Below are 25,927 nucleotides of genomic sequence, written 5' to 3'. Positions count from 1 at the left end.
AGTGCTTATTTCTTTGAAAAACAGCACCACCCTCAGGTTGTGTGTGGTAGTGCAGCTATGTTCTATTAAAGGGGTAGTTTTTTTTAATCAACTGATGCCAGAAAGTTAAACAGATTTGTTAATTACTTCTATTAAAAAATCTTAATCCTTCCAGTACTTATTAGCGGCTGTATACTACAGAAGAAATTCTTTTCTTTTTGGATTTCTTTTCTGTCTGACCACAGTGCTCTCTGCTGACACCTCTGCCCATGTCAGAAACTGTCCAGAGCAGGAGAAAATACCCATAGCAAACATATGCTGCTCTGAAATGGACAGAGGTGTCAGCAGAGAGCACTGTGGTCAGACAGAGAAAAAATAAAATAAAAAATAAACTTTCTCTGTAGTTTGCAGCCGCTAATAAGTGCTGGAAGGATTAAAGGGGTACTCCACTGGAAAACATTTTTTTCTTAAATCAACTGGTGCCAGAAAGTTAAATAGATTTGTAAATTACTTCTATTAAAAAATCTTAATCCTTCCAGTATTTATCAGCTGCTATATTCTCCACAGGAAGTTCTTTTCTTTTTGAATTTCCTTTCTGTCTGACCACAGTGCTCTCTGCTGACACCTCTGTGCATTTTAGGAACTGTCCAGAGTAGGAGCAAATCCCCATAGAAAACCTCTCTTGCTCTGGACAGTTCCTAAAATGGAGAGAGGGGTCAGCAGAGAGCACTGTGGTCAGATAGAAAGGAAATTCAAAAAGAAAGGAACTTCCTGTGGTACATAATAGCAGCTGATAAGTACTGGAAGGATTAAGATTTTTTTAATAGAAGTAATTTACAAATCTGTTTAACTTTCTGGAACCAGTTGATTTAAAAAAAAAAAAAAAAAAAAAATGTTTTCCATTTAAGGTTAATGGAGCCAAGTTGTAATACCGCACACCTAGGGATGGGAATGGTGGTGTTTTCGGCAAAAAAATAGCTCTGTGTTTCTATACCTGGATTAAAAGACCACCCCATGAAGTCTGTTTGACTACATTACCAGAACAGGGGTGGTGCTGTCTTTTGAAATCATCTCTGTGTTTCTATCCCTGGATAACCTCTTTAATTGCAAAAAAAAAACAAAAAAAAAAACATACATTTATCAGCAGGGGGAGCTATTCCATTGTCATTTTCAGTACAATTAAAGGGGTTATCCATGGATAGATACAAAAGAGTTAATTTCTTACAAAAACAGTGCCAATCCTGTCCTGAGGTTGCGTGTGGTATTGCAGCTCAATTCCATTAGGTGAATGGAGCCAAAATGTAGTACCACATATAGCCTGGGGTGGTGCTGTTTTTGGGGAAAAAAAAATTTCTCTGTCTATCCCTGAATATAAAGACCACCCCATAAAGTCTGGTTTACCACTTAGCATTCTGCATTGGGTTAAAGGGGTATTCCAGGCAAAAACTTTTTTTTATATATCAACTGGCTCCGGAAAGTTAAACAGATTTGTAAATTACTTCTATTAAAAAAATCTTAATCCTTCCAATAGTTATTAGCTTCTGAAGTTGAGTTGCTGTTTTCTGTCTAACTGCTCTCTAATGACTCACATCCCGGGAGCTGTCCAGCTCCTATGGGGATATTCTCCCATCATGCACAGCTCCCGGGACGTGACATCATCATTGAGCAGTTAGACAGAAAACTTCAGAAGCTAATAACTATTGGAAGGATTAAGATTTTTTAATAGAAGTAATTTACAAATCTGTGTAACTTTCCGGAGCCAGTAGATATATATATATATATATATATATATATATAAAAAGTTTTTGCCTGGAATACCCCTTTAAGGGAACACTCTGGACAAAAATGATATAATGTAGGGTCCCCTTTTTGGTAGCACCATGTGCCACGCTTCGCCCGTCCTTGGCATTACACATCATAATCACTTTTGCCCAGAGAGATGTGGAGGAATCAGCCAGAGGAATAAAGCGGCTTCATACATGGACGGAGGCCATATTGGCTGGCAGCGTATGAACCCGGCCTGAGGACATGGAAGCTTGAGCGCTGCTTCTGGCGCAAGACCAGACGTTAACATTCTAGATCATGTGACATGGTGTGGCGGTGACATCTGTGGCGCTAGATAACAGTATATGATCGTATCCTCAGCTTCCATCGTGATGGGGAAGTGGTGGTGCGACATGGAGCCCTGTCTGCAGGAGGAAGAATGTCAGACCCTTCCTGATAACTCTGGCTGGATCTGCTTCCAGGGGGGCCGCATAAAGACCACCAAGGTTAGAGGACAACATGGACACCGTACCCTTCTCCAAAACACATATATCACCTCCAGCAGTTGCAAAACTACAACTCCCAGCATGCCCGGACAGCCAACGGCTGTCCGGGCATGCTGGGAGTTGTAGTTTTGCAACATGTGTAGTTCCACAGTCTTTCCTTTTTAAAGGGGTACTCCGGTGTAAGGGTACGTTCACACGTGCGGATTTTTTAGCGGGTTTTCCGCTGCGTATTTGAAAGTGGGCGGGCTCTTCTCGGCTGTCCGCAGCAGATTTTCCGCGGCGGAATTTACGCTGAGGAAAATCCGCCACAGTCCCTACTGACTTCAATGGGGCTTGCGGCGGATGTTCCGCAGTGTACATTCCGCTAAAACCCCCGCGTGTGAACGTACCCTAAAACATTTTTTTTTTTTTTTAAATCAACTGGTGCCAGAAAGTTAAACATTTGTAAATTACTTCTCTTAAAAAAAAAATCTTAATCATTCCAGTACTTATTAGCTGCTGAATACTACAGAGGAAATTATTTTCTTTTTGGATTTCTTTTCTGTCTGACCACAGTGCTCTCTGCTGACACCTCTGTCCATGTCAGGAACTGTCCGGAGCAGGAGAGGTTTGCTATGGGGATTTTATCCTGCTCTGGACAGTTCCTGACATGGACAGAGGTGTCAGCAGAGAGCAGTGTGGAAAGACAGAAAAGTAATCCAAAAAGAAAAAAATTTCCTCTGTAGTATACAGCCGCTAATAAGTACTGGAAGGATTAAGATTTTTTTTTAATAGAAGTGATTTACAAATCTGTTTATTTATTTTTTTTAGATCAACTGGTGCCAGAAAGTTAAAGTTTTCCACCGGAGTACCCCTTTAAGACTCCCCCCTATTTATGATCTGTTCCCAACATTGGATCAAATAATTGCAATTAATACCTGAAGGTATGAATGAGTCTTTAAAGGGGTACTCCGGTGAAAACCTTTTTTCCTTTAAATCAACCGGTGGCAGAAAGTTAAACATATTTGTAAATTACTTCTATTAAAAAATCTTAATCCTTCCAGTACTTATTAGCTGATGAATGCTACAGAGGAAATTCCTTTCTTTTTGGAACACTGATGACATCACAAGCACAGTGCTCTCTGCTGACATAGCAGATGTATGCTAAGGGCAGTATGGTGGCTCAGTGGGTAGCACTGCTGCCTTGCAGTGCTGGGGACTTGGGTACAAATCCCACTAAGGACAACAATAAATAAAGCGTTATTATTATTATAATAACGTCAGCAGAGAGCACTGTGCTCGTGATGTCATCAGAGAGCATTCCAAAAAGAAAAGAATTTCCTCTGTAGTATTCATCAGCTAATAAGTACAGGAAGGATTAAGATTTTTTTTAATAGAAGTAATTTACAAATCTGTAATTTACTTTCTGCCACCAGTTGATTTAAAAGAAAAAAGGTTTTCACCGGAGTACCCCTTTAATCATCTGCTGCTAACAATCTGCAGGAAATATTGACACCTATTTATCTTTCTCCTGGCGGAGGTGTCAAGTCGCAGGATTGTCATTTATACTGTAGATCCAATGGTGGAAAGTACAGAATTTTCTCTTTTTTTCTTTTCTTTTTAAAGGTCCTTTATAGGATTTACTGCATTGAATCCATATTGTTTAGTAGGATTTCTGCTATATACTGATCAGTCATAACATAAAGTTACCCCCACCTATTATTGTGTGGCTCTTCTTGTGCTCTGACCCATCAATACCAAGACCCCATAGCCCTGTGATGTGACCCCCGAGAAGCAGACCCCACAGCCCTGTGATGTGACCCCCGAGAAGCAGACCCCACAGGTCTGTGATGTGACCCCCGAGAAGCAGACCCCACAGCTCTGTGATGTGACCCCCGAGAAGCAGACCCCATAGCCCTGTAATGTTACCCACGGAGCACCAGATCCCATAGCCCTGTGATGTGACCCCCTGGACACCACAGCCCTGTGATCTGCCACTCAGGGCCTGGAACCTATAGCCATTGATGTGACCCCCATAGCCCGCCCTGTGACGCGACCACTGAGCCTTGGACCCCATAGCCCTGTGATGTCAACCCCTGACCCTATAATCTGTGATGTAACCCCTGAGGCCCAGACCCCAAAGCTCTGTTATGTGACCCCCAAGGCCTGGACCCCAAAGCCCCGTAATGTGACCCCCTGACCGTATAGCCCTGTCCTGTGATCCCCGAAGCCCGGACCCCATAGCCCTGTGCTGTGTCCTGTGGTATCAGATCCTGTAAGGTATGAGGTTCGGCCTCCGTGGATTGACTTGTTTCTCCAGCAGATCCCACAGATGATCGATCAGATGAAATCTGATTAATCTGGAGGCCGAGTCACCATCTTGATCTCTTTGCCACGTTCCTGAACAATGTCTGCAGTGTGGTCAGGGGCATTATCCAGCTGATAGAGGCCGCTGCCATTAGGGGGTCCCACTGCCATGAAGGAGAGTTCTTGGTCTGTACAATGAGTAGGTAGGTGGTACATGTCACAGTAACCTCCACATGATGGCAGGACACAAGATCTCCAGCAGGACATTGCCCATCGCTCTGCCCCCGACATCTTGTCTTCTTCCCATAATGCATCCTGCTGCCATCTCTTCCCCAGGTAAGTGACGCACACACACGGCCGTCCACGTGATGGAGAATGTCATCCATCAGACCAGGCACCTTTCTCCATTCTTCTATGCTTCAGTTCTGATGCCCATTGCTGACACTTTTGGTGGTGAACATGGGGTCACATGTGATCTGACTGGTCTGCACAGCCCCATACACAGCTGTGATGTCCTGTGTGATCTGACCGGTCTGCAGGGCCCCATACACAGCTGTGATGTCCTGTGTGATCTGACTGGTCTGCACAGCCCCATACACAGCTGTGATGTCCTGTGTGATCTGACGGGTCTGTGGAGCCCCATACACAGCTGAGATGTCCTGTGTGATCTTACTACCCTTCGGGGGCCCCAAACACAGCTGTGATGTCCTGTGTGATCTGACCAGCCTGCGGGGCCCCATACACAGCTGTGATGCCCTGTGTGATCTGACCAGCCTGCGGGGCCCCATACACAGCTGTGATGCCCTGTGTGATCTGACCAGCCTGCGGGGCCCCATACACAGCTGTGATGTCTTGTGTGATCTGAACACCCATGCACAGCTGTGATGCCCCCTCCCCCAACACCACACACACACACACACACACACACACACACACACACACACACACACCTTGAGGCACCATGGCCCTCACCCTCGTTGTCCTTACCTTGTCCTTTAGGTACTGACCACTACATACCGGGAACACCTTACAAGACCGGCCGCTCTGGAGATGATCTGACCCCGGAGTCTACACGTCACTATTTGGCCCTGGTCACAGTTGCTCAGATCCTTACACTCGGCCATTTTGACAGGCACCATTGTCACCAGACAATCCATATTACTCAGGGGTATTAATGCCATGGCTTATCAACGTACCCATTAGGGTAGGGTCACAAGTAGCGTATACGGAGCATATTTGATGCTGAATATTTCTGTGCTAGCAAAGTCTATGGGAGTAATAATAGACCCACAGCCTGTGAGCACTGACACTCGTCACGTGAATTACGCAGTGTATACGCTACATGTGACCCTACCCTTATGCTTTGCTTTTACTTTAAATACAATAGCATAACACTACGAGTTGCTTTCGTCCAGACTGTTCCTTTAAAGCAGTGTTTTCCAAACAATGCATCTCCAGCTGTTGCAAAACTACATGCTGGGAGTTGTAGTTTTGCAACAGCTGTAGACACACTGTTTGGAAAACACTACTCGAAGGCAGTGTTCTCCAACCTGTGGCTCTACGGCTGTTTCAAAACTACAATTCCCATCATGCCCTGAAAGCCAAAGACTGACAGAGCATGATGGGAGTTGTAGTTCTGCTCAAGTTGTAGTGATGCACAATGCACCTACATATGTCTGTAACATCTTCTTTGTCTTTCCAGATTCACCCAAGATACTGAAAATGGAGCGAATAGTGACGTAAAGCGACGTCCCGATACAAGTACGCGGTTCTATGGACATTCCGCCTTTGTCATCCGCTATGGCGGTATTATCTGCTGTTTGTATGAGGGATAATGACTGATGGGACAAATGGAAATAAACATAAGTCCTGTGTGTGAGCGAGAACATAGAGCTGTACTCCGAGCGACCAGACATCACACAACGAACGCCCTTTATTTCTATACAGAAGGATAAGAACATTTATCTTATACAAAACCCACATTCACCTTCACCTGTAGTAAAGGTGTTCACAAGTCTGACATGGAAGGTCCGAGCTGTCCTCGTCTGCGGTCAGTGAGGTACACCGCTTGGCTCCTCTCCAAATGGATTGGCTGCAAAAAAACAAAGAGGTGTAAAGGAGCCGGTGTTAACCCCTCAGTGACGTCTCACATACAAAACATGTGGACAGGACAGGTCTAGATATCTATTGTGGAGAAAGCAAAGATGGCATCTGGTACGGAAAGAGGCGGGAAAATCAAGACATGTACAGTGGGCACTCAAAGGGGACGTAAAGGGGTTCCCACCATAAGGCCATGTAATACCAAATCCCTTCTGTATATATTGGCTGATCAACTGGACCTAAGGTGGAGTAGTTCTGCTGAGTTAATTATTAAAGGGGTACTCCGCTGAAAAACAAATGTTTTCAAATCCCCTGGTGCCAGAAAGTTATACAGATTTGTAAATGTCTACTACATAAAAATCTCAGTCCTTTCAGTACTTATCAACAGTTGTATGCTCCACAGGAAGTTGGGTAGTTCTTTCCAGTCTGACCACAGTGCTCTATGCTGCCACCTCTGTCAGTGTCAGGAACTGTTCAGAGTAGGAGCAAATACCCATAGCAAACCTCTCCTACTCTGGACAGTTCCTGACATGGACAGAGGTGTCAGCAGAGAGCACTGTGGTCAGACTGGAAAGAACTGAACAACTTCCTGTGGGGCATAGAGCAGCTGATAAGTACTGGAAGGGTTAAGATCATTAAATAGAAGTCATTTACAATGTATAACTTTCTGGCACCAGTTAATTTGAAAAAAAAAAAAAAAAACTTTCTCCCCACCGGAGTACCCCTTTAAATAAGACACAATGAGTAAAGGCCATCATACAACGCATTTAGAAAGTCTTAAAGAGTACCTGTCACCAATTACAACTTTTAATATAGTGTTCCTTATGTAATTTCCGGACACTTTCCCATTCACTTAATTTAAAATTATTCACAGAAATATGTTTAAACTGTGAATAAAAAAACATCACACACATACATATACATACATACATACATACATATATATACACACACACACACACACACACACGATCCGTGCCGCAAAATATACAGTGAGTTTGTTCTCCTTCTGGCCTGAGACCAAACTCAGGAAGTGAGCGAGGCTCAGTGCAGCTCAGGAGCCTGAAGAAGAATGCTGCACTGAGCCTGCCTGACTGATAGCTGCAGAGAGAACTTCTATTCTTCACAGCATCATTAGTTTTACAGACAGGGAGAGCAGCAGCGATGAGAGGGCAGAAGCGGTCCCCCGGCAGGCTTCAGTGACGTCATGCCTGCTCGGAAGTGCCCATTTCCTCCTGCCGGCAGCTCAAACTATATGAGCAATAATGAAGGTAAGATACAGAGCTGTTTAAAGCTCAAAACTATTTTAAGGGCAGGAGGGGTGTTAGGAGTAGTTAGGGAACATAACCGAAGGTAGTTTAGAGTAGTTTATTTGGTGACGGTCACATTTATATATCAAGTTTCCCATCATTCTGCACTTAACACCCCATAATGACAAAGGGATAACAGAATGTTTCATATAACCACAGGTTTATTGAGAAGGTAAAACTATAATCTCACAGTGACATAAGTATTCATACCCTTTACTCAGGACATAGGTGAAGCCCCTTTGGCAGTGATTCCGGCCTCCAGTCTTCTTGAGGATGAGGCCACAAGGTTTACACTCCTGGATTTGGGGATTTTCATCCATTCTTCTCTGCAGATCCTCTTAGCTTTGTCAGGTTGGATGAGAACCATTGGTGGAAGCCATTTTAAGGTCTCTCCAGAGATGTTCCATTGGGTTCGGTCTCTGGCTGGGCCCCTCAAGGATAGTCATAGAGTTGTCCCTAAGCCGCTCCTGTGTTGTCTTGGCTGTTTAGTGTGGGTCATTGTCTTGTTGGAACGTGAATGATCCCAGTCTGAGGTCAAGAGCTCTGGATCAGGTTTATATTAAGAATATGTCTGAAATTTGCTCAATTCAACTCTCCCTTTACCCTGACGAGTCTCCACAGCATGATGCTGCCTCCATCATACTTTACTGTAGGGATGGTATTGGGCAGGTGATTGACAGTGCCTGGTTTCCTCCAGACATGATGCTGCCCCCACCATGATCACTGTAGGGATGGTATTGGGCAGGTAATGGGCAGTGCCTGGTTTCCCCCAGACATGATGCTGCCCCCACCATGATCACGGTAGGGATGGTATTGGGCAGGTGATGGGCAGTGCCTTGTTTCCCCCAGACATGATGCTGCCCCCACCATGATCACTGTAGGGATGGTATTGGGCAGGTGATGTGCAGTGCCTGGTTTCCCCCAGACATGATGCTGCCCCCCACCATGATCACTGTAGGGATGGTATTGGGCAGGTGATGGGCAGTACCTGGTTTCCTCCAGACATGATGCTGCCCCCACCATGATCACTGTAGGGATGGTATTGGACAGGTGATGGGCAGTACCTGGTTTCCCCCAGACATGATGCTGCCCCCACCATGATCACTGTAGGGATGGTATTGGGCAGGTGATGGGCAGTGCCTGGTTTCCCCCAGACATGATGCTGCCCCCACCATGATCACTGTAGGGATGGTATTGGGCAGGTGATGGGCAGTACCTGGTTTCCCCCAGACATGATGCTGCCCCCACCATGATCACTGTAGGGATGGTATTGGGCAGGTGATGGGCAGTGCCTGGTTTCCCCCAGACATGATGCTGCCCCCACCATGATCACTGTAGGGATGGTATTGGGCAGGTGATGGGCAGTACCTGGTTTCCTCCAGATATGATGCTGCCCCCACCATGATCACTGTAGGGTTGGTATTGGGCAAGTGATGGTCAGTGCCTGGTTTCATCCAGACATAACGCTTAGAATTGATGCCACAAACTTCCATCTTGGTTCCATCAGACCAGAGAATCTTGTCCCTCACAGTCTGATCCATTAGATCTTCTCTGTTATCTCCAGACGTCTTCCATGTTATTACTGAGGAGGCTTCTTTCTGCCCAGATTGTGGAGGCCTCAGTGATGTTTCTGGACCTTCTGGAAGTTTCTCCCATCTGTACGCAGGATCTTTGGAGCTCAGCCAGAGTGACCATTGGGTTCTCGGTCTCCTCTCTTAACAAGACCCTTCTCCCCCGATTCCTTAGTTTGTTGGGGCGGCAGCTCTAGGAAGAGTCCTGGTTGTTCGTTATTCTCCCATGTAAGAATTATGGAGACCATTGAGCTCTTGGGAACTTTCAGTGCAGTAGAAATGTTTTGTCCCCTTCTCCGGATCTGTGGCTCCACACAATCCCATCTTTGAGCTCTACAGGCAGTCCTTTCTCTCTCATGGCTTGGCGTTTGCTCTGATATACATTGTCAGCTGTGAGACCTTATATAGACAGGGCCGTGTCTTCCAAATCCTGTCCAATCAGATGAATTTACCACAGGTGACTCCGACCAAGGTGGAGAAATGGGAGGAGCCAGAGATAAATATCAAGCGTCATAGTAAAGGGTATGAATACTTATGGCCATGGGAAATTTTAGCTTTTTTTTTTTCTTTTTTTTAATAAATTTGCTAAATTCTAATTATGGGGTATTAAGTGCAGAATAATATGTTTTAGCACAAGGCCGTGACATTACTAAATGTGAAAAAAAGTGAAAGGGTCTGAAATCTTCCCAAACACTGCACAGAAAAAAGTAGCCTAGAGCTACAGAATTCAGCAGAAAGGACTGACTGTCTAGTGTGTATTGGGGTCGGCTAACTCTCCCCAGACAGATGATGCTGGAGGAGAGAAGGGTCAGTATGTGCAATTTTAACTGCCTGATACTTTTGTTCTCAGAAAGGGTGCGGCTGCCAGAGAAACATGGCAGCGTCTTATCTCTCCTCTCTATTAAGAACACATGAAAGGGTTACTGCAGTGTAAGCTGGCCCGTCGCTAAAGGGCAGGCAAACCAAGCAAATGCTTGGGGCTCCAAGCTGGCCCGGGGCCCCAAGCAGAGCCGGTGCTTGTTGTGCTTCCTATAAGGCTGCAGCCGCCTGAGCGCTCTATAGAGAGTCCTGGGCACCTCCCGAGTTCCTTCCCTTTAGCATGGCCGAGCTCCTCTTCCTCCTGGCTGTCACTCAGTCCGTCCGGGTACCGCGTGGTACAGGAGATTCAGTTTCCTGTTCCCAGCTGGACTAACAGGAGGTGCACACTGAGTGCTCACTTCCTTTCAGTCCGGCCAGGAATAGGAAACTGAATCTCCTGTACCACGCGGTACCCGGCCGGACTGAGTGACAGCCAGGAGGTAGAGGAGCTCGGCCACGCTACAGGGTCCAGGGAAGGAGCCAGAGGAGGTAACTGAGAACATAGGTAGGGTAGGGAGAGGAAAAAAAATAAAACATAGAAAGGGGGGGGGGGGGGGGAAAAGAGTAAAAAAACACGGGGGGGGGGGGGGGAGGGGAGTAAGATTTAGCTTGGGGCCCCCAAATTCCTTCAAATGGCCTGAGTGTAAGACAACTTATCTCCTGTCCAAAGGATAGGGGATTCATGTATGATCGTGGGGGGTCCGACTGCTGGGACTCCCCGTGATCTCCTGACAGGCACTCCCGCTCATCTATGCCTGAAGCTTTGTCATGAAGTGGAGGCCCATACGCCCCCTCCATGCATCTCTATGGGAGAAGCAGAGATACAGTGTTCGTGTATCTCCAGCTCTCCCATAAAGACACATGGAGGGGGTGCGTTGACCACCGTTTAGTGCAGGGGTTGACAGTTTCCCTGCACGGCACGCAGGTCAATCCTTGGTAGAAGAGAGCTGGGCACCAGGCAGGAGATCACAGGGGATCCAATCGGTCGGACCCCTTGCAATCAGACACAGATCCCTTATCCTGCATGTAGGGGGTAAGTTGTCTTACACTGCAGTACTGCTTGAATGCTCCGCCACGTATGGGGGGTGGGGGGGGATTGGCAGAGATAGCTGTTGGCAGTGCGTGTGTATGGGCACCTTCCTGGCATTCTAGTATGCAGATACATTGCGTTTTACAATAGTACATAGTGACTCCGATCCAGGCTGTCGGTGCGTTCGTGTTCAGAGACCCCATCTGGTTCAGCCCTGTCACCCACCTCCCATATGTAGACAATTATCTACGATCCTATGTGTCATCACAAGAACTCTGAGATACCATATGTGAGTGTACTACTGTGACTTCGCTATGGGACCCCCTAAATGTTCATTTACTATGAACCACTGTAAGTACATGAGGTGTAGGATCCCTGTCAGGTGCTTAAAGGGGTACTCCGCTGCTCAGCGTTTGGAACAAACTGTTCTGGCGCCGGCTCCAGCGTTCGGGAGCTCGTAATGTCATAGCCCCACCCCTCGTGACATCACGCCCCCTCAATGCAAGTCTATGGGAGGGGGCGTGACAGCTGTCACGCCCCCTCCCATAGACTTGCATTGAGGGGGCGTGGCTATGATGTCACGAGCTCCTGGTGCCGGCTCCAGCGTTTGGAACAGTATGTTCCAAACGCTGAGCAGCGGAGTACCCCTTTAAAGCTGCTTGACTGGCAGATCTGTCCCTATAAAACAATGGGGTGAGACCTGTCAATCAACCCAGTGGGAAGCCAGGAAGCCAACCAAGAGCCCCCTTCTACCACTATCAATTCTCTGTAACGCCGCAGCATTTCAAAGGAAATTGTAACTCACTGTAACAAGGGAAGCCTGTGCCTGTAGTTCGGGCAGCATGACACATGAAAAGTTTAGAAAAAAGGTTATGCTCTCTTTAAAGAAGAACTCACGGTTTTGAAACTGTTGCGCTGTGTAGCGAGTCAGGAGGATTCCGACCCCTTCTATGAGAGCCAATAATATCCCGCCCATCAGTGCTGAGCCCACCATGGCCAGAGGCCCACCTACAGGAAGAAAGACAGGAGCGCTGCCCGATTACTGTGCAGGTGCATACTGGGTAATCTTCTATGATAAGTGGAACACAAATTAAAGGTTTATTAGAAATCCCCAGTCCAGTGTTTCCCAACCAGTGTGCCTCCAGCTGTTGCAAAACTACAACCCTCAGCATGCCCGAACAGCCGTTGGCTGTTCGGCCATGCTGGGAGTTGTAGTTTTGCAACAGCGGACATTAAAAGGGGTATTCCAGGAAAAAACAAAACATTTTCCTTCATATCAACTGGCTCCAGATAGTTGAACAGATTTTTTAATTACTTCTATTAAAAAATCTTAATCCTACTAGTACTTATCAGCTGCTGAAATCGAGTTTTTCTTTTCTGTCTTACCACAGTGCTCTCTGCTGACACCTCTGTCTGTCTCAGGAACTGTCTACAGAGCTATTTTTTTGCCGAAAACACCACCACCCCCATCCCTAGGTGTGCGGTATTACAACTTGGCTTCATTAACCTTAAAGGGGTACTCCGCTGGAAAACATTTTTTTTTTTTTTTTTTAAATCAACTGGTTCCAGAAAGTTAAACAGATTTGTAAATTACTTCTATTAAAAAAATCTTAATCCTTCCAGTACTTATCAGCTGCTATTATGTTCCACAGGAAGTTCTTTTCTTTTTGAATTTCCTTTCTATCTGACCACAGTGCTCTCTGCTGACACCTCTCTCCATTTTAGGAACTGTCCAGAGCAAGAGAGGTTTTCTATGGGGATTTGCTCCTACTCTGGACAGTTCCTGACACAGACAGAGGTGTCAGCAGAGAGCACTGTAGTCAGAAAGAAAAGAACAACTCTACTTCAGCAGCTGATAAGTACTGGTAGGATTAAGATTTTTTTAATAGAAGTAATTTACAAATCTGTTCAACTATCTGGAGCCAGTTGATATGAAGAAAAATGTTTTTTCATGGAATACCTCTTTTAATGTCCACTGTTGCAAAACTACAACTCCCAGCATGCCCGAACAGCAAACAGCTGTTCGGGCATGCTGAGAGTTATAGTTTTGCAACAGCTGGAGGCACCCTGGTTGGGAAACACTGGACTGGGGATTTCTAATAAACCTTTAATTTCTGTTCCACTTATCACAGAAGATTACCCAATTTTATTTTAGCATTTTCGTTTTTTTCCTCCTCGCCTTCTAAAATCCATAACTCTTTTATATTTCCATGTACAGACCCATATAAGGGCTTGTTGTTTGTGTGACCAATTGTACTTTGTAATGAAACCGCTCATTTTACCAAAAAATGTACGGCGAACCCAAAGGATAATTTTTTTAGAGAGGAAATTGAAATGAAAACCACAATTTTGCACATTTTGGAGGGGTTCGTTTTAACACTATACGGTAAAAATGACATGTGTTCTTTATTCTGTGGGTCAATACGATCAAAATGATACCCATCGCTAGATACTTTGAGTTTGTTTTTTTAAGAGGTACAAAAATATAAAACTTTTTGTACAAAATCAGTAATCTAAAATCAACCTATCTTGACCACCTATAACTTTTAAATTTTTCCGTATATGGGGCGGTATGAGGGATCCTTTTTTGTGCAGTCATCTGTACTTTTTACTGATACCATATTTGCATATATAAAACTTTTAGATCACTTTTTATTAATTATTTTTTTTATAAAATGTGACAAAAAAGCTGCTTTTTTTTACTTTTTTATTTTATTTTTTCATTTACGCCATTCACTGTAGGTGATCATTAACATTATATTTTGATAGTTCGGACATTTACGCGATAACAAACATGTTTATTAAAAAAAAAAATTACGCTTTTTGGGGGTAAAATGGGAAAAAGGGACAATTTTCGTTTTTATTGGGGGAGGGGATTTTTCACTTTAATTTTTTTTTTAAACACACTTTTTATGTCCCCATAGAGGACTATCAATAGCAATCAGCTGATTGCTAATACTGTTCAGTGCTATGCATAGGCCATAGCACTGATCAGTATTATCGGTCATCTTCTCCTCGATCGCAGACCAAAGCAGAAGCGCCGGGAGACGGCCGGAGGCAGGTGAGGGGACCTCCGGCCGCCATTACAGATGATTGGACCCCCGCGGCAGCCCAGCGGGCGATCTGATCATCTATTTTAACATGCGCATTGCCGCAGATGGCGTGACGTATATTGATCACAACATCTGAGGGGTTAATGGCGGACATCTGCACGATCGCGGATGTAGGCCATTACCGGCGGGTCCCGGCTGCTGATAGCAGCCGGAACCTGCCGTGTATGACATGAGCACGGCTCCGATGCTCGCAGTCATACATAGGACGTAAAAGTACGTCCTGGTGCGTTAAGTACCACCGCACCAGGACGTACATTTATGTCCGTGGTCAATAAGGGGTTAATAGAAGTAATTTACAAATCTGTTCAACTATCTGGAGCCAGTTGATATGAAGAAAAATGTTTTTTCATGGAATACCCCTTTAAAGCACCATCCTTATTGATAGTAATTAATATCTGAGCGTAATTTTGGCTAAAGAATAAACAAGTTCATTCTTTTGGAACAGTCCAGAATCCAGAATTTCCACCGTGGAAATTCTGCAGTGTGCACGGAGCAGCAGAATCTCATTGAAAGCAACAGAATTCTGCACAAAATAATGTCCATGGGCCCTAACATGTAGATCATGTGTGATAATCCAATATGACTCGTTCTTATTCCTTCGTATATCAGAAAGAGCGAGGGGATTCCTTACTGCGAGATGCCAGCACAGCCCCGGTCAGAGCGCCGCTGGTGATGGAATTCCAGGGGTCCTCCTTCCCACGAAGCCTCACTAGACCGCAGTCAATGGTGGAGAACAAGCCCCCCCACACAGCAAAGCTACCTGTATGTGAACAGGGAGAGGGTGAGAGGGCAGAATCAAGGGAGGGGGGCATCAATAGAGAGAGACGCCCCAGTAACAGACCTCACCTCCAATCTGCGGGGCCCGGATTTTGACTGCGTTCACACTGCCCCGTAGTCTGTGTTTCATTCCCTAGAGAAAAGAAAAACAAGGTGACAAACTGTTCCATAAAGGCAGCAGTACAGGAGTAAGGCAGGGCCTGATCTGCCTATAGGCAAAATAGGCAGCCGCCTAGAGTGCACTCTTGATGGGGGCGCCACTCTGCCCGCAGCAATAAAGCTAGCCAGCATCTGAAGCACCCGCCCATCCAGAAAACCCTGCCACCCCAGTAGTAAGGAGATTACATGAGGAGGGGGTTGGTTACCATATGTCATCCCAATAGTAAGGTGGGGCGTGTCAAAGGGCGGAGCTAATAGGCGAGGTCAAGAGGCGGCAAAATGAGCTTTCGCCTAGGGTGGCAAAAATCCTTGCACTAGGCCTGGAGTAAGGCCAGGTGCACACTACGGAATTTACAAGCAGAGTACTCCGGGATATGAACACTTATCCCCTATCCTAAGGACAGGGGATAAGTTTCAGATTGCCGGGGGGGGTCCGACAGCTGGGGCCCCCTGCAATCTCCCGTATGAGAACGGCAAGTGGGTGTGTCCAATCACAGCATGACGCAGCGGCTGACACGCCCCCTCAATACCTCTCTATGGGAGAGCTGGTGCGCTGCATTCGGCAGTCTCCGGCTCTGCCATAGAGATGTATTGAGGGGGCGTGTCAGCCGCCACGTCATGCGGTGGTCGGACACGCCCCCTTGCCGCTGACTAGCAGACCCAAGAGGTCGGACCCTCCCCCCGTGATCTGAAACCTATCCCCTGTCCTTAGGATAGGGGATAAGTTTTCATATCACGGAGTTCTCCTTTAAGGATTCCGTTGTACAATGCGCACTATGGAATTTGAAGGCTTCTGCCGCTGAAATCCTCCGCCGAAAGAATGTTCTTTGGCGGAATACATTGCCGTCTATGGGAACCAGCAATGTCTGCGTGGTCCTAGTGCAGACTAAATATAATCTCCAGGTGTAGATTCTGTAGTGTGACTCTGCAATGAGGGCTATATTACTGCATTGCTAATTTGACATTCAGGGGCTTTAGAAAGCTGTACTACCACCTGTATGGCCTAAGAAGAAAAAAAAAATGGTGTATAGCAACTCAAGTATCTATATTAGTGTTTTCCAACCAGTGTGCCTCCAGCTGTTGCAAAACTACAACTCCCAGCATGCACAGACAGCCTTCGGCTGTCTGGGCATGCTGGCAGTTGTAGTTTTGCAACAGCTGGAGGGACACTAGTCGGGAAACACTGATCCATTCTTGTGTAAGAAGATGTTCGGACATACTCACCACCGGAGCATTCCTGAACCCTTTTATTGACTGAAATACCCCGCCCCCGATGATTCCCATAGTGAACGCTCCTCCGCAGTCATCGACGATCCTCCAGGGACTGTGAAAGAAAGAAAAAAATAAAGGATTAAAAAAATAATAATAATTTGCACATTTTATTCCCGGTTTAGATAGGGGAGTTATTCAGGATTTAAAAAACAGAGCAATTTTTTTTTCCCTAAAAGCAGCGCCACCATTGTCCTCAGGTTGTGTGTGGTATTGCAGCTAGTTTTCATTGAAGTGAATGGAGCCAAGTTGTAATTGGGTGTGTGCTGTTTTTGTGGAAAAAATTAGCTCTGTTTTTCTAATCCCATTTAAAGTGAGAGTCCGCTTGAAACAAAAACGAATACAAATATTACCCCAGTGGCCCTAACGTAACGTTCATAATGATCATCAATGTGGACGAGTCGTCAGCAAGCAGAGTTACTATCCATACACCAGCACAAGTCTCTACTTCCTGTAGTAATACGGGGGGGTAGTTTGCTTAAAGACGGGGGCAGAGTCCTCCAACCATTACATAACTACAATTACTGGAGCATCAGGGCATGCTGGGAATTGTAGTTCTGGAACTTGTAGTTTTGCAACAGCTGGAGGTCCACAGTTTGGTAACCACCTAAGTGAAGCCCTTCAAGCATGGCAGGGCATGCCTCCAGCTGTTGCAAAGCTTCAACTCCCAGCATACCCAGACAGCCAAAGGCTGTCTGGGCATGCTGGGAGTTGTAGTTTTGCAAGAATTGGAGTTACGCTGGTTGGGAAACACTGAAGTACAGGGTGGAGTATAAGGAGAAATAAATTATGTGCCAATTTTTGTATGGTATTGCTGTCAGTGAATGGAAACGATACTAGATCATAACCGACTAATACACTGTAACGAGTTCTTTCGCTGTCGGTCAATCTGCATTTTCCCAGCACGTTGACATTCACTGACAGTAAGCAGAGATATTGAAGTATGGAATCTACATCCGTATTGGATTGTAAAGGTTTAGGCCAAAATTCACACTTTTCCAAACCAATTAGGATGTTTAAAGATGGCGGATAAACATCTGCGCTGCCCACAGCATCAACCAATCAGGAACCTCCTCTTATTAAAGTGTGGGGGATACAAGCTAAGCTCTGATTGGTTGCTACAGACAGCGAGGTTTCTCTAAGGTGAAAGCTGATTGGCCAGGCCTCCTCAAGCCATCACTGTCAGTATCTATAGAAACTTTTCCCAGAAGCCTCTGCGCCGTGGTATAGGAAGACTCCCAGAATGCCACAGCTAGCAGTCAGCGCCCGCAGATCAGCGCGATATTCCCGTCATGCCCTGCGTTACCATGGTTCCCGCACATATTCCTCCATACTGTTCAGGCCAGCGGCGGAAGTGACGTCTGCTCGTTTATTACCACTAGATCACGTGGTGGAATAAAAAACGCCTCCCATTGGCAGCGGACATGGCAGCGAGCTGAAAGCGAGGCGTGGAGTGTGGGTTTTGCGTGTCAGTGACGTCATCAAACTGCGATCCCCACTTTAACATCCAGGAGGAGCAGGAGAGGAGAGCTGGGGTCGCATAGCTGGGTTTGTATAATATTTATTGAGCATTTATAATCTTTTTATTGCAATATGTATCTGTACAACTCTATTCGGATTCCGTAGGAGTGTGGGGAACCACAAGTACCAGGATACTTCAGCTTGTATTTCTCTGTTAGGCATGACTTTTCACCAGTATATCTGTTTAGTGTAGTTTTGCCTCCAGCTGTTGCAAAACTACAACTCCCAGCATGCTGTCCGGGCTTGCTGGGAGTTGTAGTTTTGCAACACACTGGTTGGGAGGCACTGGTTTATTGGGTCTGTGGTTTAAGCTTCCCCTAATGGGTAATCCAGGATTAGAAAAATATCTTATTTAATCTATAAACAACGCCACCCCCGGCCCTTAGGTTACGAGCGAGTCGTCACACATCCTGAGGACAAGAGGAGGTCAACAATTTTGCAACCACTGGGCTATCCAAAAAATGTGCGCTCTCATTAAAACAAATGTATTTCACTCCTTAGGGTAAATAAAAATAAAAACTTTGTTTAAAAAATAATAAAATATGTTTTCTTTGTTTTATTTGTGTTTAAAAAAGCTGCCACTAGGTGTCTCCCTACTTGTCCAGAGCACATTTCACTGCCATCTCTTGCAAAGACTCTGGACTCCTGCTGGCCTGGCAGAAGTCCAAAAGCAGGAAATGCAGTCTGGAGTGCTGAGAGGGGTGTTTACAGCCTTAGCCAATCATAGCTAATCTCACACTGTACTGCTCTGGGCTGTGTGTAGCAGAGTGAGGGAGGAAGTTCTCCCCTGTATGGCTTCAGATGATGTCACGCCTGCTGGGGAACGCCCCTTCCCAATCTGTGAATCTGACTGAGCAGAAAATACAGAGTAATATCAAGGTAGAAAACTAACAAATAATACAAATAAAGGCCGGGGGTGGTTTATCATGATGGGGGAAGTGACCTGGGAGAATTATAACATTTAACAAGATCATCACAGGTACTCTTTAAGCAAAGCATTTAAAGTATGGCAGTGTTGCCCAACCAATGTGCCTCCAGCTGTTGCAAAACTACAACTCTCAGCATGTCCGGACAGCCACAGGCCTCTTACCTCTGTGTGTATCTGCAGGTTGGATCCTCACGATGCCGCTCCCATTGGCCCTTCAAGCTCGATTGGCGAAAAGAGGGATCCTGAAGCACGTAGAAGCAGGTGGGTTGTGTCTCTACTGTAGATCTGCAAAGCATTGGGGGCACCATCAGCTTCATTTACCCGAAAAATGTCTGCCCCCCCCCCCCATCCTTAGATTGATTTTAATTTTTTATGTAAATCATAATCTGTTATTGTGGAATGAAACATTGTACAGTTCTTACCTATGCAATATCTACTGCTTGCTGCCACTGAATAGAAACCTTCCTGGTCTGAAAGCATCTCCTGATCTCCTCCAACTGAGCCGAGTACAGAGATGAAAACCTAACTAGAGACTGCGCTTATACACAGTTACCACCTCTGCATCTGTGTCATTATAGCCCTAAAATATTACCGTTCACTTACCACAAGCAGATATCTTCAGAGAACTTACAGGGGTACTCTGCCCCTAGACATCTTATCCCCTATCCAAAGATATAGTACTGTTTAGAACGCTGGGTGCTGCACGGAGATCGCAGGGGTCCCAGCACCGGGACCCCCACGATCAGACATCTTCTCCCCTATCCTTTGAATAGGGGATAAGATGTCAAGGGGCGGTGTACCCCTTTTAATCTTGAGGTAAAGAAAGAAATGTCTTTATAGGCATTTACCCTAAGATTAAACTGTCACCTATCCAGGATCCAAAATGATGGAGGCTGCGGGCGCGGTGACGCAGGGGTCTTATTACTGATCACGTATATGGGGGTCCCTTGTTACATGCTCCACCACTGCTCCATGCACTTACTATGGGGCTGCAGACTGCTGAGCGCTGGACTCCTCTTTATTCCCCAGTCCCATAGCGTTAGCATTGGGATACCCCCTTTAAAGGAGTTGTCCAGCGAAAAGCATTGTATCCTGTGGATAGGGGTGTTTTTTTTTTTTTTTTTACTAGACCATTTAGACATGTCACAGAGACATATGTAAAGTTTTTATCAGTTGGGGTCTCAGTGCTGAGAGCACCACCGACCAGGAGAGCTAGTGAGAAGTGCGAAGCAATACACTTCACTGCGATCTTTGTCTCACTGCACCATTATAAGTCTATGGGGCTTGCTGAGGCCTGGGAAGTAATGTGCTTTACTACATTCTTATCCCCGCTTGTTCTACTGATCGGTGGGGGTCACCGTTCTGGGACACAGACCGATAAAAGCTATAGACATGTCTTGTGTCAAGTTTTTATGTTTTTTTAAATGACAGGTACAATTTACTTATACAACTTTTAACTCCATTTACCTAACGCAGTGTTTCCCAACCAGGGTGCCTCCAGCTGTTGCAAAACTACTGTAGGTTGGGAAACACTGACCTAACGTATAAATCTGCTTGGTGATCCTGATGTCTCCTTTCTGTGTTCTCTCTCAGAGCCGGCAGAAGAGGTCATTGCTGAGGACTACGATGATGACAATGTGGACTATGAGGCCACACGGATAGAGAATCTCCCTCCAAACTGGTACAAGGTGTATGACCCCATATGGTGAGGATCTGCAGTCACATGGGGAGGTGGCCGCCCTGCTTCATGCATTTGTTATGCACACAGGCCTGAGAGGCAGAGTCAGTGGTCCGGGATGTTCCTCTAATCTCCTTGTTTACCTGGTGTTGTCCAGGCAGATGTATGGGGGATTCGTTCTGATGGTAGTGATGTGTCTATATGGACAGTGGTGGTCTCTGAGCTTAGGGGACATGTTTAGTCATAATAGGGAACCATAGGGGAGATCTTGTAATGTCCAGTAACATCTCTAGGTCAGTGTTTCCCAACCGGGGTGCCTCCAGCTGTTGCAAAACTACAACTCCCAGCATGCCTGGACAGTCTTTGGCTGTCCAGGCATGCTGGGAATTGTAGTTTTGCAACAGCTGGAGGCACCCTGGTTGGGAAACACTGCTCTAGGTAAAGATATTGCTGATCCCTGAACTCGAAGGACAAGGGATTGTGGTGATCTCTGTAATCTAGTGTTACTATTTTTACTAATGCATGTGTCACATGGGATGAAAAATAGTGATCTTGATGCTGATGTATAGATGAACAGATACATATTTAGTTAATAATAATAATCTCCGTACTAATATACCAATTGTGTTTAGTAATAATAGTGATCTCCAGTACTGCTATATGAATCCTGTGTGATGATAATAGTGATCTCAGTACTGACATATGGATCATGTCTGGTGATAATAGTGATCTCAGTACTGACACATGGATCCTGTCTGGTGATAATAGTGATCTCACTGCTGACATATGGATACTGTGTGGTGATAATAGTGATCTCAGTACTGACATATGGATCCTGTCTGGTGATAATAGTGATCTCACTACTGATATATGGATCCTGTCTGGTGATAATAGTGATCTCAGTACTGACACATGGATCCTGTCTGGTGATAATAGTGATCTCACTACTGATATATGGATCCTGTCTGGTGATAATAGTGATCTCAGTACTGACATATGGATCCTGTCTGGTGATAATAGTGATCTCACTACTGACATATGGATCCTGTCTGGTGATAATAGTGATCTCACTACTGATATATGGATCCTGTCTGGTGATAATAGTGATCTCAGTACTGACACATGGATCCTGTCTGGTGATAATAGTGATCTCACTACTGATATATGGATCCTGTCTGGTGATAATAGTGATCTCACTACTGACATATGGATCCTGTCTGGTGATAATAGTGATCTTAGTACTGACATATGGATCCTCTGGTGATAATAGTGATCTCACTACTGACATATGGATCCTGTCTGGTGATAATAGTGATCTCACTACTGACATATGGATCCTGTCTGATGATAATAGTGATCTCAGTACTGACATATGGATCCTGTCTGATGATAATAGTGATCTCAGTACTGATATATGGATCCTGTCTGGTGATAATAGTGATCTCACTACTGACATATGGATCCTGTCTGGTGATAATAGTGATCTCACTACTGACATATGGATCCTGTGTGGTGATAATAGTGATCTCACTACTGATATATGGATCCTGTGTGGTGATAATAGTGATCTCAGTACTGACATATGGATCCTGTCTGGTGATAATAGTGATCTCACTACTGATATATGGATCCTGTCTGGTGATAATAGTGATCTCAGTACTGACATATGGATCCTGTCTGGTGATAATAGTGATCTCACTACTGACATATGGATCCTGTCTGGTGATAATAGTGATCTCACTACTGATATATGGATCCTGTCTGGTGATAATAGTGATCTCAGTACTGACATATGGATCCTGTCTGGTGATAATAGTGATCTCACTGCTGACATATGGAACCTGTCTGGTGATAATAGTGATCTCAGTACTGATATATGGATCCTGTCTGGTGATAATAGTGATCTTACTACTTACATATGGATCCTGTCTGGTGATAATAGTGATCTCACTACTGACATATGGATCCTGTCTGGTGATAATAGTGATCTCACTACTGATATATGGATCCTGTCTGGTGATAATAGTGATCTCAGTACTGACACATGGATCCTGTCTGGTGATAATAGTGATCTTACTACTTACATATGGATCCTGTCTGGTGATAATAGTGATCTCACTACTGACATATGGATACTGTGTGGTGATAATAGTGATCTCACTACTGACATGGATCCTGTGTGGTGATAATAGTGATCTCACTACTGACATATGGATCCTGTCTGGTGATAATAGTGATCTCAGTACTGATATATGGATCCTGTCTGGTGATAATAGTGATCTCAGTACTGACATATGGATCCTGTGTGGTGATAATAGTGATCTCACTACTGACATATGGATCCTGTCTGGTGATAATAGTGATCTCACTACTGACATATGGATCCTGTGTGGTGATAATAGTGATCTCACTACTGACATATGGATCCTGTCTGGTGATAATAGTGATCTCAGTACTGATATATGGATCCAGTCTGGTGATAATAGTGATCTCAGTACTGACATATGGATCCTGTGTGGTGATAATAGTGATCTCACTACTGACATATGGATCCTGTCTGGTGATAATAGTGATCTCAGTACTGATATATGGATCCTGTCTGGTGATAATAGTGATCTTACTACTTACATATGGATCCTGTCTGGTGATAATAGTGATCTCACTACTGACATATGGATACTGTGTGGTGATAATAGTGATCTCAGTACTGATATATGGATCCTCTGGTGATAATAGTGATCTCACTACTGACATATGGATCCTGTCTGGTGATAATAGTGATCTCAGTACTGATATATGGATCCTGTCTGGTGATAATAGTGATCTTACTACTTACATATGGATCCTGTCTGGTGATAATAGTGATCTCACTACTGACATATGGATACTGTGTGGTGATAATAGTGATCTCACTACTGACATGGATCCTGTGTGGTGATAATAGTGATCTCAGTACTGACATATGGATCCTGTGTGGTGATAATAGTGATCTCACTACTGACATATGGATCCTGTGTGGTGATAATAGTGATCTCACTACTGACATATGGATCCTGTCTGGTGATAATAGTGATCTCACTACTGACACATGGATCCTGTCTGGTGATAATAGTGATCTCACTACTGACATATGGATCCTGTCTGGTGATAATAGTGATCTCACTACTGACACATGGATCCTGTCTGGTGATAATAGTGATCTCACTACTGACATATGGATCCTGTCTGGTGATAATAGTGATCTTATTACATTGTCTCCTCCATCTTGTTCGGCAGTGGTCTCCCGTATTACTGGAATGTGGAGACTGATATGGTGTCCTGGTTGTCCCCACATGACCCCAGCGCTGTCCTCACCAAATGTATATCTAAACAGAAAGGTAATGACCGTCCGTCTCCGCTTCCTTCTCTCCTGTTACGTTCTTTATATTCATGGCTGAATTACTATTTTAGATATAGAAGAGCGGCCAGAAAAACCAGAGCGGCCGGAAAGAGAGGAGATAAAGGAGAGGAGACATATTAGAAGGGAAGAAGTGGCTCCATATCCCAAATCCAAGAAAGGTGACAGAACTGAGGATTGTGAATCGTTCTCTGCTAGAAGAATAAAAAGATGTCACCATAACCAAAACTTCTCTGTTCACAGGGCGGAAGGAAGAAGAGATCGATCCTATGGATCCCAGTGCTTATTCTGATGCTCCAAGGTATCGTATAGATTACACATATAATGCACACAAAGTCATCATTGTATTATACTCCAGAGCTGCACTCACTATTCTGCTGGTGAGGTCACTGTATACATACATCACTTATCCTGTACTGATCCTGAGTTATATCCTGTATTATACTCCAGAGCTGCACTCACTATTCTGCTGGTGAGGTCACTGTGTACATACATTACATTACTTATCCTGTACTGATCCTGAGTTATATCCTTTATTATACCCCAGAGCTGCACTCACTATTCTGCTGGTGAGGTCACTGTGTACATACATTACATTACTTATCCTGTACTGATCCTGAGTTATATCCTGTATTATACTCCAGATCTGCACTCACTATTCGGCTGGTGAGGTCACTGTACATACATTACATTACTTATCCTGTACTGATCCTGAGTAATATCCTGTATTATACTCCAGAGCTGTACTCACTATTCTGCTGGTGAGGTCACTGTGTACATACATTACATTACTTATCCTGTACTGATCCTGAGTTATATCCTGTATTATACTTCAGAGCTGTACTCTCTATTCTGCTGGTGAGGTCACTGTACATACATTACATTACTTATCCTGTACTGATCCTGAGTTATATTCTGTATTATACTCCAGAGCTGCACTCACTATTCTGCTGGTGAGGTCACTGTGTACATACATTACTTATCCTGTACTGATCCTGAGTTATATCCTGTATTATACTCCAGATCTGTACTCACTATTCTGCTGGTGAGGTCACTATGTACATACATTATATTACTTATCCTGTACTGACCCTGAGTTATATCCTGTATTATACTCCAGAGCTGCACTCACTATTCTGCTGGTGAGGTCACTGTGTACATACATTACATTACTTATCCTGTACTGATCCTGAGTTATATCCTGTATTATACTCCAGAGCTGCACTCACTATTCTGCTGGTGGGGTCACTGTGTACATACATTACATTACTTATCCTGTACTGATCCTGAGTTATATCCTGTATTATACTCCAGAGCTGCACTCACTATTCTGCTGGTGGGGTCACTGTGTACATTCCTTATCTTGTAATAACATTGTTACTTTTGCTGTTTCAGGGGTACCTGGTCCACTGGACTTCCCAAAAGAAATGAGGCCAAAACAGGAGCGGACACCACAGCAGCGGGACCCTTGTTCCAGCAGAGACCGTATCCCAGTCCGGGGGCCGTGCTGAGGGCCAATGCTGAAGCCTCTCGGGCTAAACCCCTGGAATAAGGATAATCGGCTCCTTCTGTACAGATCTCTCTGTGTAATGTGTTGTGTGTGTGGAATAAAATGTTTTTAGGAACCTGTGAGCATCAGAGAATAGTGATTCCCAGCCAGGGTGCCTCCAGCTGTTGCAAA

The 25,927-nt window shown here is 44.9% G+C and overlaps 3 protein-coding genes across 7 annotated transcripts in view; 2 read left to right on the top strand and 1 right to left on the bottom strand.

Moving 5' to 3' along the window:
• LOC130291329 (chemokine-like protein TAFA-1) overlaps positions 1–6,411 on the top strand; it is a 97,133-nt gene extending 90,722 nt beyond the window's left edge. For all 3 annotated transcript variants that reach the window (XM_056539988.1, XM_056539993.1, XM_056539991.1), the window contains exons 4-5: positions 2,125–2,249; positions 6,238–6,411. In XM_056539988.1, coding sequence (XP_056395963.1) covers positions 2,125–2,249; positions 6,238–6,255 — 143 coding nt within the window. In that variant the 3' untranslated portion in view covers positions 6,256–6,411. The remainder of the gene's footprint in view (positions 1–2,124; positions 2,250–6,237) is intronic.
• A 42-nt stretch (positions 6,412–6,453) lies between these two features.
• TIMM17B (translocase of inner mitochondrial membrane 17B) lies at positions 6,454–18,175 on the bottom strand. Of its 2 annotated transcripts, none has more exons than XM_056539994.1 (6): positions 18,029–18,175; positions 16,678–16,777; positions 15,364–15,427; positions 15,149–15,277; positions 12,302–12,412; positions 6,454–6,627 (listed from the first exon to the last, which is right to left on the bottom strand). In XM_056539994.1, the coding sequence occupies exons 1-6, from the start codon at positions 18,052–18,054 to the stop codon at positions 6,587–6,589; spliced, it is 471 nt and encodes a 156-aa protein (XP_056395969.1). In that variant the 5' UTR covers positions 18,055–18,175; the 3' UTR covers positions 6,454–6,586. The 2 variants fall into 2 exon arrangements, with proteins under 2 accessions (XP_056395969.1, XP_056395970.1); XM_056539995.1 differs by lacking the exon at positions 18,029–18,175 and adding an exon at positions 17,727–17,909.
• PQBP1 (polyglutamine binding protein 1) lies at positions 18,132–25,873 on the top strand. 2 transcript variants are annotated; one of them, XM_056539986.1, is made up of 7 exons: positions 18,132–18,270; positions 19,352–19,432; positions 20,765–20,876; positions 24,126–24,226; positions 24,300–24,407; positions 24,490–24,547; positions 25,642–25,873. In XM_056539986.1, exons 2-7 carry the CDS (start codon positions 19,366–19,368, stop codon positions 25,796–25,798), a joined length of 603 nt encoding a protein of 200 aa, XP_056395961.1. In that variant the 5' UTR covers positions 18,132–18,270; positions 19,352–19,365; the 3' UTR covers positions 25,799–25,873. The 2 variants fall into 2 exon arrangements, with proteins under 2 accessions (XP_056395961.1, XP_056395962.1); XM_056539987.1 differs by lacking the exon at positions 25,642–25,873 and adding an exon at positions 24,724–24,778 and having other exon boundaries at positions 18,134–18,270; positions 24,490–24,631.
• Positions 25,874–25,927: the final 54 nt, after the last annotated feature.

The sequence above is a fragment of the Hyla sarda genome, chromosome 9, assembly GCF_029499605.1.
Source record: "Hyla sarda isolate aHylSar1 chromosome 9, aHylSar1.hap1, whole genome shotgun sequence".
In the NCBI taxonomy this organism is placed as follows: Eukaryota; Metazoa; Chordata; class Amphibia; order Anura; family Hylidae; genus Hyla; species Hyla sarda.
Note: the sequence above shows the minus strand (reverse complement) of the source record. Positions and strands in the feature narration are given on the sequence as shown.

Bases quoted from the DNA above. Each gene is read 5' to 3' on its own strand.
- TIMM17B (XM_056539994.1), bottom strand. From the start codon at position 18,054: ATGGAGGAATATGTGCGGGAACCATG. The intron at 15,428-16,677 runs GTGAGTATGTCC...TCTTTTCTCTAG, and splicing joins GGTTCAGGAATGCTCCGGTG to GGAATGAAACACAGACTACG. The intron at 6,628-12,301 runs GTGAGTTCTTCT...GTTTTTTTGCAG, and splicing joins AGCGCAACAGTTTCAAAACC to CCAATCCATTTGGAGAGGAG.
- PQBP1 (XM_056539986.1), top strand. From the start codon at position 19,366: ATGCCGCTCCCATTGGCCCTTCAAGCTCGATTGGCGAAAAGAGGGATC. The intron at 24,227-24,299 runs GTAATGACCGTC...TTACTATTTTAG, and splicing joins ATGTATATCTAAACAGAAAG to ATATAGAAGAGCGGCCAGAA. The intron at 24,408-24,489 runs GTGACAGAACTG...CTCTGTTCACAG, and splicing joins ATATCCCAAATCCAAGAAAG to GGCGGAAGGAAGAAGAGATC.